The 17180-nt window shown below is 38.8% G+C and overlaps 1 protein-coding gene across 3 annotated transcripts in view; it reads right to left on the reverse strand.

The window, feature by feature from the left end:
- The window catches only part of LOC138713020 (26S proteasome non-ATPase regulatory subunit 10-like), a 139056-nt gene that overhangs the window by 118236 nt on the left and 3640 nt on the right, over window positions 1–17180 (reverse strand). For all 3 annotated transcript variants that reach the window (XM_069844711.1, XM_069844706.1, XM_069844720.1), the window contains exon 2: window positions 16668–16940. In XM_069844711.1, the coding sequence (XP_069700812.1) occupies window positions 16668–16940 (273 nt within the window). The remainder of the gene's footprint in view (window positions 1–16667; window positions 16941–17180) is intronic.

Consider the following 17180-nt stretch of genomic DNA (forward strand, 5'->3'; position numbering starts at 1 on the left):
AACGAAGTTGGCAAAAGCAAGAAATAAAAGAGAACTAAACATGCAAAATGTACCTCAAAACTATCAGTAATTCCCATGCATTTACGAAAACAAAATACATGGGCATTAATGGATTGTTACAGTGGCATAAAATTCAAAAACAAAATATGTAACCTTTTACTAAACATTCTCTATACAAACGAAATCAATTCATAAGGCCACTGTTAAAAGAAGGAATTGTTCAGAATAACAGAACTAAAATATCACTCGCCACCACTTGAAAAAAAAATCATAGCCATTTTAAACAATCATAACACCATGTGAAAAAAATACCATCTCCAAAAACAAAATCATGTGAAAAAAATACCATCTCAAAAAAAAAAAAACATCATGTGAAAAAAAAATCATTTCCAATTCCAAAAATCACATCACCATCATTTGAAAAAAAAAACACTTCACCTTCATGAAAGCCATCATCACTTATCACGTGAAAAAAAATTCATCCTCCATCCAATGGGGAAAAGATCGTCAATAAAAAAATGTCATACTCTTAAAAAAACCTCGTCTCAGTATCTGCTATCAATGAGCAATCTTAATTACATCTTTTCTCAAAAATGAAATCCAATATATTCTTGGAACAAATCTCTCTTCTACTTCAGCAAGCAACACCAACTCAACATGTCATTTCTTCTCATATGAGAAGCAAAACTCCTTCCACAAAAAAAAAAAAAAAAAAAAATACAAAAATAGGAATCAAGAGTTCACAACTAATAACACCCAGGAAACATTAATAAATTCTCCATTAGTGAAAATATTATTCTGTAATTAAAAAAAACAGCATCATCTATACAGAAAAGCTCCATATAAACCAAAACATTGTCTTCAATAACATATTCTCCAATAAACGAAAAATGAAAACCAAGAAGAAACCACATCATCTTTTGTCAACAAGAAAAACAACATTACTGTTTACCAAGAAGTAATACAACTGTGAAAACACATCTAAAACCTAGAAAATTGTACGCTTCTAACCAGAAATCACAACGATACATTTCATCAAGAAAAAATGCAACAAGAAGCATTCAATCAACAATGAGGAAAGAAAGAATTCCTAAAACTGGAAGTTACTGAAACAAATAAAATGAAGTAGAAGATGAAATATCTCTACATTGTATCCACTCAAAAAGAAATAAAATTCTTATAAACATTACGAAAAAAGGCTTCAGCAGTCGTCAGTCATTCTTCTGCCATCGGCAACTTCTGCGACTGCAGCGAGATGCTGAGTCATCTGACTCCAGCGATAATCAACTTCTGCGACTGCAGCGAGGTGCTGAGTCATCTGACTCCAGTGATAGTCAACTTCTTCAACTGCAGCGAGGTGCTGAGTCATCTGACTCCAGCGATAGTCAACTTCTTCGACTGCAGCGAGGTGCTGAGTCATCTGACTTCAGCAATAGTCAAATTCTGCGACTGCAGTGAGGTGCTGAGTCATCTGACTCCAGCGATAGTCAACTTCTTCGACTGCAGCGAGGTGTTGAGTTATCTGACTCCAGCGATAGTCAACTTCTGCGACTGCAGCGAGGTGCTGAGTCATCTGACTCCAGCGATAGTCAACTTCTGCGACTGCAGCGAGGTGCTGAGTCATCTGACTCCAGCGATAGTCAACTTCTTCGACTGCAGCGAGGTGTTGAGTTATCTGACTCCAGCGATAGTCAACTTCTGCGACTGCAGCGAGGTGCTGAGTCATCTGACTCCAGCGATAGTCAACTTCTTCGACTGCAGCGAGATGTTGAGTTATCTGACTCCAGCGATAGTCAACTTCTGCGACTGCAGCGAGGTGCTGACTGATCTGACTCCAGCGATAGTCAACTTCTTCGACTGCAGCGAGGTGCTGAGTTATCTGACTCCAGCGATAGTCAACTTCTGCGACTGCAGCGAGGTGCTGAGTCATCCATAGTCAACTTACACAACTGCAGTGAGGTGGTGAGTTATTAGATTTCAGCCATAGTCAATTTCTTTTTGCACTAGAGCGAGGTGTTGAGTCACAAAATTTTTACACATCTTGATTACACAACTTTTAACACTGTATCACTTCGGAATATGTATTATATGACTTTCTTGTGTTAAATTCTATCGTACCTGGTTTACAGGTTTCGACCTATTATGGGTCATCCTCAGAACTGGTCGTTGTTGGTCTTGGCGCCCTCATAGGAAAAAAAACAAGAGGCTCCAAGACCAACAACGACCAGTTCTGAGGATGACCCATAATAGGTCGAAACATGTACGACAGAATTTAACACACGAAAGTCATATCATACATCTTCCGACAAAATTTTTGCCATAGGTAACTTATACCACTGCAGCGAGGTGCTAAGTTATCAGACATCAGACATTAACAACATCTGGAGACGGGAGCCAGACAACAGCCAGAATCTACGTCCATTGTTCTTGTTTCTCAAATATGCAAAAATTAACTAATTGATTGTTTTATATTCCGACCATGAGTTGTTTTGTCAATTCCATTTGGATGTCAGTATAATAAATATTGATACTACAACTTTTGTTTTTATTCTTTGTACTTCCAACATTACTATTACATATATTTCAATCAATAGGAGAAAAGTGTTAAAAAATATTTGCTATCCATTAGTATTTTTGATGCTTAATCAATGTTTACAGCTAGCTCTGTCTGGGACCTGTAGGATGTATATAATGGAGGAAAAAAATTTTGAATATTTCCAAAATTTTACTTCTGTAAGCTGTACCCAACTCCTTAACTGCTCTATAATTGTGTTCTGTGAGAAATATAGATATATCACTCAACGGACAATATTGCAAATGTTTGAAGATATTGAAATTGAATCTCTATACAGTAATTCAGCCAGTAATTTTACTCCCCAGGTTCTTTTAAAAATCTTGAAGAGTTAATATTTTTCCAGGTATTTCAGCAGAATATTTTGATATAAATTATTTTAATGTACTGAAGTACATATGATATTTCCATGCAGATATTCTGCGTCATCATACAGTGAAAGAGTAATGGAACAGAGAAAAATTTTCTCCGGCACCGGGATTTGAACCCGGGTTTTCAGCTCTACGTGCTGATGCTTTATCCACTAAGCCACACCGGATACCCATCTCAGTGTCGGACAGAATCGTCTCAGTTTAAGTTCCAACCGAGTTCAAATCCCGGCGCCGGAGAAAATTTTTCTCTGTTCCATTACTCTTTCATCGTATGATGACGCAGAATATCTGCATGGAAATATCATATGTACTTCGGTACATTAAAATAATTTATGATATGCGTAAATCACTTCGTGATTTAAGATGGCGCTTATTCTGTCGGATCCCGGCCAACTAGTCACTCATAATGAGTGCACCTCAGCACATGTCTGGACTTCAGTCCTACGTTCATAGACGTCTATGACGTAGTGCAGAGGGCGACCACTAGAGGTAACCCAAGAGTTGGAACTTAAACTGAGACGATTCTGTCCAACACCGAGATGGGTATCCGGTGTGGCTTAGTGGATAAAGCATCAGCACATAGAGCTGAAAACCCAGGTTCAAATCCCGGTGCCAGAGAGAAATTTTCTCCGTTCCATTACTCTTTCATCGTAGAATATTTTGAGTTTTTTCTATCAAAATGTGTAAATATCCAATGTTCTGTGACAAATGTGGTCCCGGTGTTTGATGGTAATGTCATAGCTAGAGTTTTAATGTATGGATGTATTTATTAACACTACAATTACAGCCGTGCGTTAGCCCTTTTCTATTGAATCGATTTGGTTTTGTCTGTACGGATCCCAACCTCTTGTTTCATTTTCCATAATTGGGCGAACAAGAGTTTTGTACGCTAATTCTTATCACCTTCAGTTAGATTTCTTAAGAATACCCATAGAGAAATGTAGTGCTTTCCAGCCTTTCCTTGTGATATTAGTGACTTGTTCCTCCCAACAGATAATTAAAACATCCTGCTCGCAACTGCTGAGGTTATATCAGCATCACTGGTGTGCCAGAATTTTGTCCCGGAGTAGTTCTTTTACATGCCAGTAAAGCTACTGACATGAGCCTCTCGCTTTTAAGCACACTTAAATGCCATCGATCGGGTCGGGATCGAACACGCAATCTCGAGCACAGAAAGCCAGCACTATACCAAGTAAGCTACCCGAGCCAACGATGTAATTCTTGCTTTGAGCTACAACATACAGTACTTCAAATCTGATACTAAATTTTTCAAAAAGAATTGGATCAATATTATCGTTTTTAAATAAATGATACATTCTCATCAAAGATTTCAGAGTATGGGAGAACTATACATGCATGTAGTTTCATTAAAATATTTTCAGTACTTTTTGAGTGATTATATACACAATGAATGAACAAAATACACCACAAACCATTCTGACACATGTCCAAACTTCCCCCAACCACACCTACAGCACTTTTTTAAAATGACTGAAACTAAATCATGTAGTGTAAGTGCACCCATCTCTAGACTAGGTAAGTCACTAACATGAAACATAGATTTTTCAGGAAGAGTCAAGAGTTTGGTAAGAGTAGTGCTTATTTATAGTACTACCTCTCAAAACAGTATCCCTGAAGTTAACAATTTCCAGGAAATACTTGTAATATTCTCCAAAGGAAATACAAATAATTTCTCTGCAGATAGAGTAACATGATGCTAAGTTTCAGATTGTATTTGTGCATTTTGAAAATAATGAAATGTTCCTCTTATTTTTTCAATTACTTTATTATTTAAAATGCATCGAAAACATTATATCACTTGTGGGAAAAACAGAGTTTGACATTACTTCATATTGGTTTACATCTCTTTACAACAAAATCAGAATTTAATAAAACACGTTCCTCTTTATAATATCCTATGAGGTATATTTTGGCAAAGGCAAGTGGAAACCAGATGAGATGAACTGTTGCGGTGATATAGTTATGTACCAGTTTAGTCAGTCTGTATGTCCAGTCAGCAATGAATCACATGGGTAAAGAGTTATTCACAAATAAGCAGTTCATGTAATTTATTATGCAGTCATATTTATACATCAACAGAACCGAGATCTGGAAGTTCCAGAAATCTAGTACAAAAAAATTAATTGCAAGTTCTTGCACGTCAGCTGTTCCAGAATTGCTAAGCAATAACAACAAAATGAAGCAGGCAGTGAACAATGGACAGTCGATAACGTAAATGCAACAAAATTTAATATATCCATTAAAAATCCATATTTATTGTGAATTAAAATACAATTTTACATGAACTGTGGAGCTCTTTATTAGAAACTAATTACATTTCTTTGTACAAAACTTATGATAAGCAGTTAAATGGGGTATAAAGGCAATAATATTATTCACAAACAAACACAAGTTTTTTAATATGGAAAGAAAAAAAAATAATTTAAATAAATTTCAGAGAAACATCTGAAAGTTACAGAAATCTCGCATAAAAAAAAAGAAAGAAAAAAAGAATCGAGTTTCTGCAAATCAGTCAACTGTTCCAGAATTGCTAAGCGATAACAAAATAAAACAGGCAGTGAACAATGGACAGTCAAAAACATAAATACAACTGAATTCAATATATCCCTTAAAAACCCACATTTATTGTGAATTAAAATATAATTTGACACAAACTGTGTTGTAAAAATCTTCAACAAGCATATATATCACTTTAATAAGTAATGAATTTATTAATTAGTTGTACTTTTTTTTGTACTAAACTTATGATGAGACAATGGAGTATACAACTGATATGTTTATTCACAAACAAAGCTCAAGTTTTCATATGAAAAGAAACAGAAAAAGTTTAAATATATTTTGAAAAAGGAAGAGATTGAGCAATGGTGTGTAATGAATGTAGTAATATTTGTATATGAAGAGAAACGAGATCTGAAAGGTAACAGAAACCTCATATAAAAACAAATGAATAGATTTCCAGCACGCCAGTCAGCTGTTCCTGAACTGCTAAGCAATAACAACAAAATGAAGTAGGCAGTGAACAATGGACAGTCGATAACGAAAATACAACAAAATTCTTTAATACATCATTTAAAAATTCACATTTATTATGAATTCAAATATAATCTGACATAAATATCAAGCATGTGGATCACTTATTGGGAATTAGTTAGTTGTTTCTTTGTACTAAACTTATAATAAGCAAGTTAATCAATGGAGTGTGAAGCTGATATGATTATTCACAAACTCGTCAAATTTTCATATGAAAAGAAACAAAATGAATTTAAATGTACAGCATGCTCCCAATTATTCGTGTGGGGATTACTTGTTTTCCAGATTAACCATGCATGATTTTAGCTAAATAATTAATTAAAAAAACAATAAAAAAAATTTAGTCTTACTTCCTGATCTACTTCTGGACACATTTACGTCTTTAAAGGAAAGAATGACAATATGTGTTGTGGAAGTGCTTCGGGGGACCACAAACTGAATTCACTTCTAATTGGAAACATGATCCTTGCAAATACCTACAGTAAAAGCAGGATTTTTTAATTATCTTTGCTTCCAGATTATCTGCACCCATTTCCTCGGTCATCAGCCCAGCAAAGAAATTTAAATTTAAATTATGGTTTATTTAATGACGCTCGCAACTGCAGAGGTTATATCAGCATCACCGGTGTGCCAGAATTTTGTCTCGCAGGAGTTCTTTTACATGCCAGTAAATCTACTGACATGAGCCTGTCGCATTTAAACACACTTAAATGCCATCGACCTTGGCCGGGATCGAACCTGCAATCTCGAGCATAGAAGGCCAGTGCTATAATAATTATGCTACCGAGGCCGACCCCAGCAAAGAAAAGCAAAAGAATCAGAAAAATACTGATGAAACTTCGAAATCTTAATATGTTAATAAGAAAATGTTACACAACATGGATATGTATTACTGGAAGACAGCATCTATGATGAATGATATGAACTAATGACCACAATAAAAAATTACTGCGTAAAGACTCTTAACATAAACCTGGATTAACAAGAAATGTCCCTTCTATTAGACAGTGAAAAATAGTTTCATTGTGTTTCTAGTTGAATTATTAAAATATTTCATAATTCCTTTTAACAAAATATAAATACACATTTTTCTACAATGACGTCCGCCATGTTGTTTATACTCTCTGAATTGTGCCTGGTGCCTGAGTTGTCTTTATACCTGACTGTACAAACTCTGTGCGTAAACACCTAAACTGGCATCCACTCACCTTCACCGTGGAGAAATACTGAATGAGGAACACTCAGTTTTTGTCCTTTACTATAAAATCTACAATGAAAGACCGTATTTTACAACATGTAAGACGCACTTATTGCAGTGGCGGCTATTCAAGTGAAGTCTGTGAGGGCCACCTTCACCCCTTTTTTTGTGCTTTAATAAAATAAATATATTTTATCAATAAATTAAAATAAAATGCATTCCTTACTAAACCGTATGTTGCTCTACTTTTTAATCTGTCTTGCTTGGCGTAATCTGCCCAGTTAACCTCTTTCTGGGGTACTTCAGAAGAACTCCTCACCAGACAGGTCACGTGGCCAGCAGATCAGGCAGTGAGAGATTTAAATGCTGAAGGTTCGGAGGAGACTTTCCTTTTCGCCTTCAGTAAACAAAGCTGGTTGCCATGACGATGACTTGTTTACTGTGAACTGCCGACCCTTTCCAAGATGCTGTTATGAAGATCTGGCGAAGAGCCATTCACCTGTTTTCTCTGTTCTCGGAAAACACTGTGATCGTAAAGGGCCTTGGGCCTTATACTTGTTTGGATGATGATTATTACTGAACTAAAATTTATGTATTCCCCAACTTGGGAGTTGCCATATGACAATAATGGATTTTATTTATTTATTTATTTTATTGGGTTATTTTACGACGCTGTACCAACATCTAGGTTATTTAGCATCTGAATGAAATGAAGGTGATAATGCCGGTGAAATGATTCCGGGGTCCAGCACCGAAAGTTACCCAGCATTTGCTCATATTGGATTGAGGGAAAACCCCGGAAAAAACCTCAACCAAGTAACTTGCCCCAACCGGGATCCGAACCCGGGACGCCTGGTTTCGTGGCCAGACGCGCTGACCGTTACTCCACAGGTGTGGACTACAATAATGGAAATAAGATTACAATCGAATAAAACATGATAACAAATCAGGAATTTTAGAATATAGTGATCAATATAAAATTTAATGTGCTAAAAGAATGAAGAAAATGGTACTAGAAAAGTAACTCAGGATGTGGAATAAAGATGATGTCGTAGGATATAAACTGATAGCTTCAATGACTCAACATCCACATCTTTAATGATGGTGGTTTGTATTTGAAAGTATTTGGAGAAAGAAAGGAGAGGAGTGATGATGGTTCCTCTTACACCAGTAAACAGACCAATAACTTCTATATCGCTAAGATGGTAGGCATTTTTGTAGTATGAAATGGTCAGCTGTTGTTAAATATTCAGCGCGAGTTTAAAATCCAAATCAAGCTGTTTTAAAATGGTAAAATGTTTCAAACCACTGTTGAAAATGGTTAAGAATTGGTAGAACGGAGAAAAATTCTCTCCGGCGCCGGGACTCGAACCCGGGTTTCCAGTTTTATGTGCTGGCACTAAGCCACATTGGATTCAAGTTCCGATGCGGATGGAATCCTTCTCAGTTTAAGTTCTACCTACTGTGTTCCCATCTTTTGGCCCAACCTCATGTACCGTGTTGCAATATGTGTGACAGTAGATACAATGTCCAACCACAAGTACAGAGGTGCAGTCATTACGAGTGACTGAATGGCCGGGGTCCAACGGAATATGGCGCCATCTTGAATCACAAAGTGATTACTCTTTATCATATTACTATGATGTACCGAAGTACATGAGCCGTTGTTCAGAGCAGAAGTGGTGTAAGTCAAAAATGGGTAATGAGGGTTAAAGTACACATTCTGTAAAATACAGCGCAAAGTAGCAATTAATATTCAATTTATTTAAACTATTAGTAGTCAGTGGATACGAATTACAAATGGTAACAGAGCCTATTTTGCCAACGAAAGCTTTTATTTAAAAGCAAACTAATAACAAAAGAAGCCAAATATTAAGATTATATTGGACTATAATAAGACCAGCTGTCACCTACGCCTGTGAAACTTGGGTATTGAAAGAATCAATCAAACAAAAATTGTTAATTTTTGAAAGGAGGATTTTAAGAAGAATCTTTGGACCTCCAAGGATAGAGATGGCAACTGGAGAATAAAACCTAACAAAGAACTAAATGAGTTAATATACAATCAAAATATAATAAACTCCATCAGGGCTATGAGGTTAAGTTGGTTTATTTTTAAAATAATTTATTGATCGATCAGCGCATTTAGCGCTATACAGATCATTTCTAAATAAAATATAAATACAATACAAGACACTGAATTGAGGGCAGCCTAGATTGGGCTCCTCAATGAACAAAAATAATTGTTAATAAATAATTATTTACATAGGTTGGTGTGATGATAAATTTTGATTATAATATGAGGTCCATTGGAAGTCGGCTCTTGGTTCTGGTGGGAAATGTGGACTTCCTTCCGAGAGAGTAATGGACGGCGCCTGGAACATTTTCTAGGTTGTTATAGAACTCCTTAGCTTGTGAATGAATAAACTGTTTGACTGTGTCAATACCAGTTTCTCTGTGTAGTTGGCTGTTACGGACAAACCAAGGAGAATTGAGTGAAATTCGTAGGACTTTATTTTGAAAGGACTGGATGTGTTTAATTTCACTTATTGCAGCTCCTCCCCAGACAGGACAGGCATAAAGTAGTAGAGGTCGTAATAGAGATGTGTAAAGCAGCATGCAATTTTGTAGCTTTAGAGATGATTTCTTGTTGAGGAGCGGATATAATTTAGCAAGTCTTGAGCAGGCCAATTTAAGTTTGTTGTTGATGTGATGTTTCCATGATAGACGGTGATCTAAGTGCACTCCAAGATATTTTACAGCTTCATCCTTTGGTTTCCACGGTAACACGTTGGTTGAAAGATTTATGCATGGAGGATTAGCAGGACGACACAAAGTAAATATCATTGCTTTGCATTTATTGTAGTTCAGTGCGATGCGCCAATTTTCAAGCCAAGGGCATATGATGTTTAAGGTTACCTGAAGGTGATTTGAGGCTATGTTAATGTTGCGATGGGTTGCATAAATAGCTGTATCGTCTGCATACATAGCAATTAAGTTGGTTTGGCCATGTTAAAAGAATGGAAAAAAAATTGTTGAGAAGGCCAAGACATTCAATTTTGAAGTTGTAGTGCCTTGAGAAGAAGAAAGTAGTAGTCAATGGACAGCACGAAGGACATATTAATTGCTACTTTGTGCTGTATTTTACAGAATTTTTACTTTACACCTCATTACCCAATTTTGACTTACACCACTTCTGCTCTGATCGGCTCATATGGCATTTCAGTGAAGTAATTCTGTGTTTCCATATGGTGAAGAATCAGTAGAGTGGAGAAAAATTCTCTCCCACACTGGGACTCGAACCTGATTTGTAGCTTTACGTGCTGGTGCTTTATCCACTAAGCCACACCCGGATTCGTCTCGATGCCAGATTGAATTCTTCTCATTTTTAAGTTCTACTTACTATGTTCCCCTTTGTTGACCTACCCTCGTGTATCGTACCACAGAATTACTGCTCTGAAACTCCATTATATACTTTGGTACATCACAGTAACTGTTGAAAATGATTTCAACTTGCATCCTGTGGTTTACTTACTGGCTTTTAAGGAACCCGGAGGTTCATTGCCGCCCTCACATAAGCCCGCCATTGGTCCCTATCCTGAGCAAGATTAATCCGTTCTCTATCATCATATCCCACCTCCCTCAAATCCAATTTTAATATTATCTTCCAATCTACGTCTCGGCCTCCCCAAAGGTCTTTTTCCCTCCAGCCTCTCAACTAACACCCTATATGCATTTCTGGATTCGCCCATAAGTGCTACATGCCCTGCCCATCTCAAACGTCTGGATTTAATGTTCCTAATTATGTCAGGTGAAGAATACAATGCGTGCAGTTCTGTGTTGTGTAACTTTCTCCATTCTCCTGTAACTTCATCCCTCTTAGCCCCAAATATTTTCCTAAGCACCTTATTCTCAAACACCCTTAACCTATGTTCCTCTCTCAAAGTGGGAGTCCAAGTTTCACAACCATACAGAACAACTGGTAATATAACTGTTTTATAAATTCTAACTTTCAGATTTTTTGACAGCAGACTGGATGACAAAAGCTTCTCAACTGAATAATAACAGGCATTTCCCATATTTATTCTGTGTTCAATTTCCTCCCGAGTGTCATTTATATTTGTTACTGTTGCTCCAAGATATTTGAATTTTTCCACCTCTTCAAAGGATAAATTTCCAATTTTGATATTACCTGGAAGATCTAGTAACATTAATTTCTGTCAGGAATCAACCCTGCTTGGTCTCACACTAGAATCCAATACCACGCATATTTGTTTTCTGTCGCTTAAATATTCCATACTAAGCTATGTTCCTTATATGTCGTAAAATACATTTTGAAGCAAAGCTTCACATCCGTCAAATATAAAATGAATGGTAACTGCAGTCCAGGAGTTGAGAAGTCAACTGCAAGCAAACAGCAGTTACGAACTGAAGGCAATGCAACCACAATGAGTAGCAGTGTTTCAAGATGGCTTCAATGCTTCACAGAAAATGGCTGCAACATCAAGGGCCAAGTGCTGCAGTCCTACGTCCTGTATGTTCACTATAACAGCAACCGTCACGCCTGAAGGAATACAGATCTCTGCTGCACTGTCTGACAGAGGCCCTTCTGTGAGAGTTTTAGAAGATGACTCAGATGGAGTAACAGGCACCATCAACAAGACACTGGACGCACCAACTGCACCACCAGTGTGCCCCACTGCAAATCTCTGGGTATCTCCGCCTCCGTGCTCCTGAACGGCCGGCACCACAACCCAGACCATGCCGTACCCGTCACTGCGTCCCCACTTCATTGTGGTTTTTGGCTGCACGGTCCACATTTCCCTCAACGTCTTGAATCGCAGGTAACCGGGTGGGTACAGTTTGTTGTCCTAGGAAAACAGACACAGAAAATCAAAATATCTAATATTCGCGTGGAGAATGAACGTGACTAACAGATAGGCGAGGATTCAACTCGGGACTAAGACTATACAGGGCGATTCAGAAAAAACGTGCAAAATTGAACAGGAAATAGAGCATGCTCTACAAAACATTTTGATATAGAGAACTTGGATCTGCGAAATCAATTAAGGAGATAAGGACGAGCCACTTCAAAAGGGAAACAACTGAAAATTTAAGGTCTTGAGATAACTGCATTTTTAAGGTTCATGTTGCTGTGAAAAATCCATTCAACAACACTCTAATTCGAACTTACAGTATAGAGGAAGAATCGTAAATAATGTCATTAATTTCAAGATTTATTCTTTGAGATATTGCACTATCACCTTTACTTTTCAACTTCGCGCTAGAATATGCCATTAGGAAAGTCCGAAATAACAGAGAGGGTTTGGAATTGAACGGGTTACATCAGCTGCTTGTCTATGTGGATGACGTGAATATGTTAGGAGAAAATCCACAAACTATTAGAGAAGACATGAAAATGTATGATTTGAGGCTTTCTCGGCGTTGGTTCGCTAATATGTTTTCGCGGGATATCAGCCGAGTTAAGATTTTGGAATGCTCCAAGCTTTCGACTGCTATCTCTGCAGCCATCTTCAGGGAAGTGATGTCCGAACAGAAAGTCGAAAGGTTATATAGATGTGGCTGTCTCAGGTGAAACGGGATTGGTTGGCGGATCGGCCAATCCGGGGCCGGGAATTGTCATCGCTCATAAGCTCCGCCCCTCCCGGGATTGCTGAGTGAAGTTTGGCGGGCGGCGAGCCCTGTTCCGCCGGTTGGAATCGGTTGCCGTCCTCGGTCCGTGATCTTCATGACCTTGATTGTAAGAGGCCCTGAGTTGGTCTAAGGCCGGTGTCCATGCCTGACTGAGCTGGAGTCCACTGTCTCTGTTAAAGTTGTTTTTCTCCAGCTTGATCTCTATGGCCTCCTTGATTGTACGATCCCAGTAGTGGCTTGATTTGTTAATGACCTTGGTGTGGTCAAACAGTATTTTATGCTCCTTTTCTATGCTGTGTTGCGCCACTGCAGATTTTTCCGGGTAATACAGCCTCAGGTTCCTCTTATGTTCTTTGATTCTGTCTTCTACTGTGCGGCCAGTCTGCCCTATGTATACTTCGCCACACTCGCATGGAATCTTGTAAATCCCTGGAGTCCTTAAGCCCTGACTGTCTTTAACCTGACGTAGATGACTCCGGATTTTGCTCTGTGGTTTATGGATGGTTTTGATATTAACTTTCTGGAGGATTCTGCTTATTTTGTGTGACACGCTCCCGCAGAATGGAATGAAAGCTTTCTTTGTCGGTTCTTGCTTGCTGTCTAAGTCTATTGTGTTACATCTCGTGGTAACTTGTTTGAGGGCTTTGCTGATGTCTCTCCGGCTGTAGTTGTTTTGTTGTAGTGTTCTACGAAGATGGTCCATTTCTGCAGGCAAGTTGTTGATATCGGAAATGACTATGGCGCGATGTAGTAGACTAGTCAGGACGGACTTCTTCTGCGAAGGGTGGTGGAGGCTGAGTGCATTCAGGTACAGATCTGTGTGCGTCGGCTTTCTATACACGCCATGTCCGAGAGTACCATCTGCTTTCCTGTGTATGTGGATATCCAGGAACGGCAGTGAGCCCTCTGACTCCACCTCCATGGTGAACTGGATATTCGCGTGGATGCTGTTGAGATGTTGTAGGAACTCTTGTAGCTTGTCTTGTCCGTGCGGCCAGACCACGAAGGTGTCGTCTACGTAGCGGAAGAAGTGGCTCGGCTTGTGTGTGGCTGAGTCTAGGGCCTGGTGTTCGAAGTGCTGCATGTAAAAGTTAGCAATAGCAGGTGACAGCGGGGAGCCCATTGCCACGCCGTTGGTTTGTTCGTAGAACTCACTGTTGTACGTGAAGTAAGTAGTAGTCAAGGCCAGTCGGAAGAGTTGCAGAATATCATCCGGGAATTGTTCCGCTACCAGTTCAAGAGCCTCTTTTATCGGAACCTTTGTGAAGAGTGAAATTACATCGAAGCTCACTAGTAGATCTGATGGGACCACTGTGATGTTCTCCAGAATTCTAACAAATTCTGTAGAGTTTTTCACATGATGTTCACACGTTCCAATCAGGGGTTGGAGCATGTTGGTTAGATGCTTGGCCAGGTGGTATGTGGGCGACCCGATGGTGCTAACAATGGGTCGTAATGGTAGCCCTTGTTTGTGGATCTTGGGGAGCCCGTAAATCCGAGGTGGTGTGGCCGAGTGTGGTAGTAGAACTTTTATAACCTCGGCAGGCAGCGAGGAAGATTTCAGCAGCGTGGTGGTTCTTCTTACAGGGCTCGCCGCCCGCCAAACTTCACGCAGCAATCCCGGGAGGGGCGGAGCTTACGAGCGATGACAATTCCCGGCCCCGGATTGGCCGATCCGCCAACCAATCCCGTTTCACCTGAGACAGCCACATCTATATAACCTTTCGACTTTCTGTTCGGACATCACTTCCCTGAAGATGGCTGCAGAGATAGCAGTCGAAAGCTTGGAGCATTCCAAAATCTTAACTCGGCTGATATCCCGCGAAAACATATTAGCGAAGACATGAAAATTTCACTTGAAGCAAGTAAAGAGATAGGTTTGGAAGTAAATCCCGAAAAGACAAAGTATATGATTATGTCTCGTGACGAGAATATTGTACGAAATGGAAATATAAAAATTGGAAATTTATCCATTGGAAAAATGGAAAAATTCGAATACCTTGGAGCAACAGTAACAAATAATATAAATGACACTCGAGAGGAAAGTAAACACAGAATAAATATGGGAAATGCCTGTTATTATTCGGTTGAGAAGCTTTTGTCATCTAGTCTGCTCTCAAAAAATTTGAAAGTTAGAATTTATAAAACAGTTATATTACTGGTTGTTCTTTATGGTTGTGAAACTTGGACTCTCACTTTGAGAGAGGAACATAGGTTAAGGGTATTTGAGAATAAGGTGCTTAGGAAAATATTTGTGGCTAAGAGGGATGAAGTTACAGGAAAATGGAGAAAGTTACAGAACACAGAACTGCACGCATTGTATTCTTCACCTGACATAATTAGGAACATTAAATCCAGACGTTTGAGATGGGCAGGGCATGTAGCACGTATGGGCGAACCCAGAAATGCATATAAAGTGTTAGTTGGGAGACTGAAGGGAAAAAGACCTTTGGGGAGGCCGAGACGTAGATGGGAAGATAATATTAAAATGGATTTGAGGGAGGTGGGATATGATGGTAGAGAACGGATTAATCTTGCTCAGGACAGGGACCAATGGCGGGCTTATGTGAGGGCAGCAGTGAACCTGCGGGTTCTCTGAAAGTCATTTAAGTAAGTGTAAATAAATGTAAATGATATGGAAAACAGTGACAATGATAGGTTTAAGTTCATATCTCGTTTTTTGGGACTTTGCAGGCCCCAAGTTCCTATGTCAGAATGTTCTATACAGCATTCCCTAGTTTCTGTTTAATTGTTGCACGCTTTTTCTGAATCACCCTGTATAAGCATTTTCTCCAAGATAAACTTCCCTATCTACTAGGACTGAGGCTGTCTAAGTATGGCAACATTACCCAAAATTATCCACAGAAATAATCTAAAGCATTGTCTGCTAATGATGTCACTCACCTCAACCATTGAACAACATAAACAAAGAGATTACCAATCCAAGTTTGAAAACCTCTCTGCTGTTCATTTACTAGTTGTTGGATGGCTTCACTTACTAAGTCATTTCTCCACTGGTAGCTGTACAGCATTGCATTCCCAAAGTGCAGCAAATCTCCAACAGTGGACAGGAAACCTCCACCGGCCCATTTGCATCAATTATCAACATATGGAACATTGTTCAAGCGACCCTTAGCGTTTTTATTACAGTACCTGCAACAAACATTATACCAATAACTTCACACTTCTTCCAAACGAGCATAATTACGTAGAAATGTCTGTTCACTAAAAAATATCATACTCTACAAAACAGTCAATGGGAGACTGTCACTACATTATGATATATAATGGAGTACTCATATTTATCATTCAATAAAGTGCCTATTTGAACACGCCTTGGTGTCTGCATGTCTGCCTATTTTAAAGTTTTTCGTGCTTACTGGTCCAACCTTTAATGTAGTCTCAACTGTCCAATTACTGTGTCTGTAACCATGGTAACTGCTCATCACTTACTTCCTCCTGCTGCAGCCGCAACTTGCGCTCTCCTTCATATTTCTGCCTCAGTTCTACTTTCTCCTTTAACCACGAAGGAATCAGGTTAAGACTTAGTCGAATCAGTAAGGTGACAGTGCGATGAGAAACAGAATAACTCACAACCAACTACTGAATGTATTGTACTAAACAACACGACATTTCTAATTCTATCTTTCGCATTTTGTACATGGCTACAAATTTGTCTTAAATATTTTTCAATTTCCCTCGTCACACATTTTGTGAATGCCTGGTATGAGCAAATAGTTCTGTGGAATAAAGCCTTAACTGTGACCTAATATAAGTTGTTCAGTAGTAACTGTAAATTTGGCAACAGCGGAACTCTTACCCTTTCCGATTCTTCTTTCAGTTTTTCCAGTTCAGCCTGTGTTTCTCTTAATTCCCTCTCTCTCAGCTTCAATTTCTCCTTCAGCTCCTCAATGTTGTTGCTGCTCCCTACTTTTTCTCTCCCTTCCTTGCCTCCAGGCCATGCAGGGACCGCGAGTCCAACCTCTCCTTGAGGACCCTCACCTCCTCTATGAGAGGAAGCAGCAGACGAACCTGTCCCTCCAGGGTCTTCACTCGCTGCTTGAGGTCTGGAATAGGATTCGGTTTTGCCATCCTGCACACCAGAAAGCAAGAAAACAGTGAAACCTACAAATACTATTCACAAGATACTTTCCACTTTTAAATAAATCACTTCTAGGTTACTTTAACATTTGTTACTGATTTTCTTTTGCTTGCAATTCAGTAAATTGCAACTCTCTACATGCCAAGTTTGTCTTGATATGAAGACAGTTGCAACAAATTTACAAGTTCATGACCGCGGAAAACAACAGTTGCTCATTTACACATGTTGCAC

Source organism: Periplaneta americana, chromosome 2, assembly GCF_040183065.1.
Source record: "Periplaneta americana isolate PAMFEO1 chromosome 2, P.americana_PAMFEO1_priV1, whole genome shotgun sequence".
Taxonomy (NCBI): Eukaryota; Metazoa; Arthropoda; class Insecta; order Blattodea; family Blattidae; genus Periplaneta; species Periplaneta americana.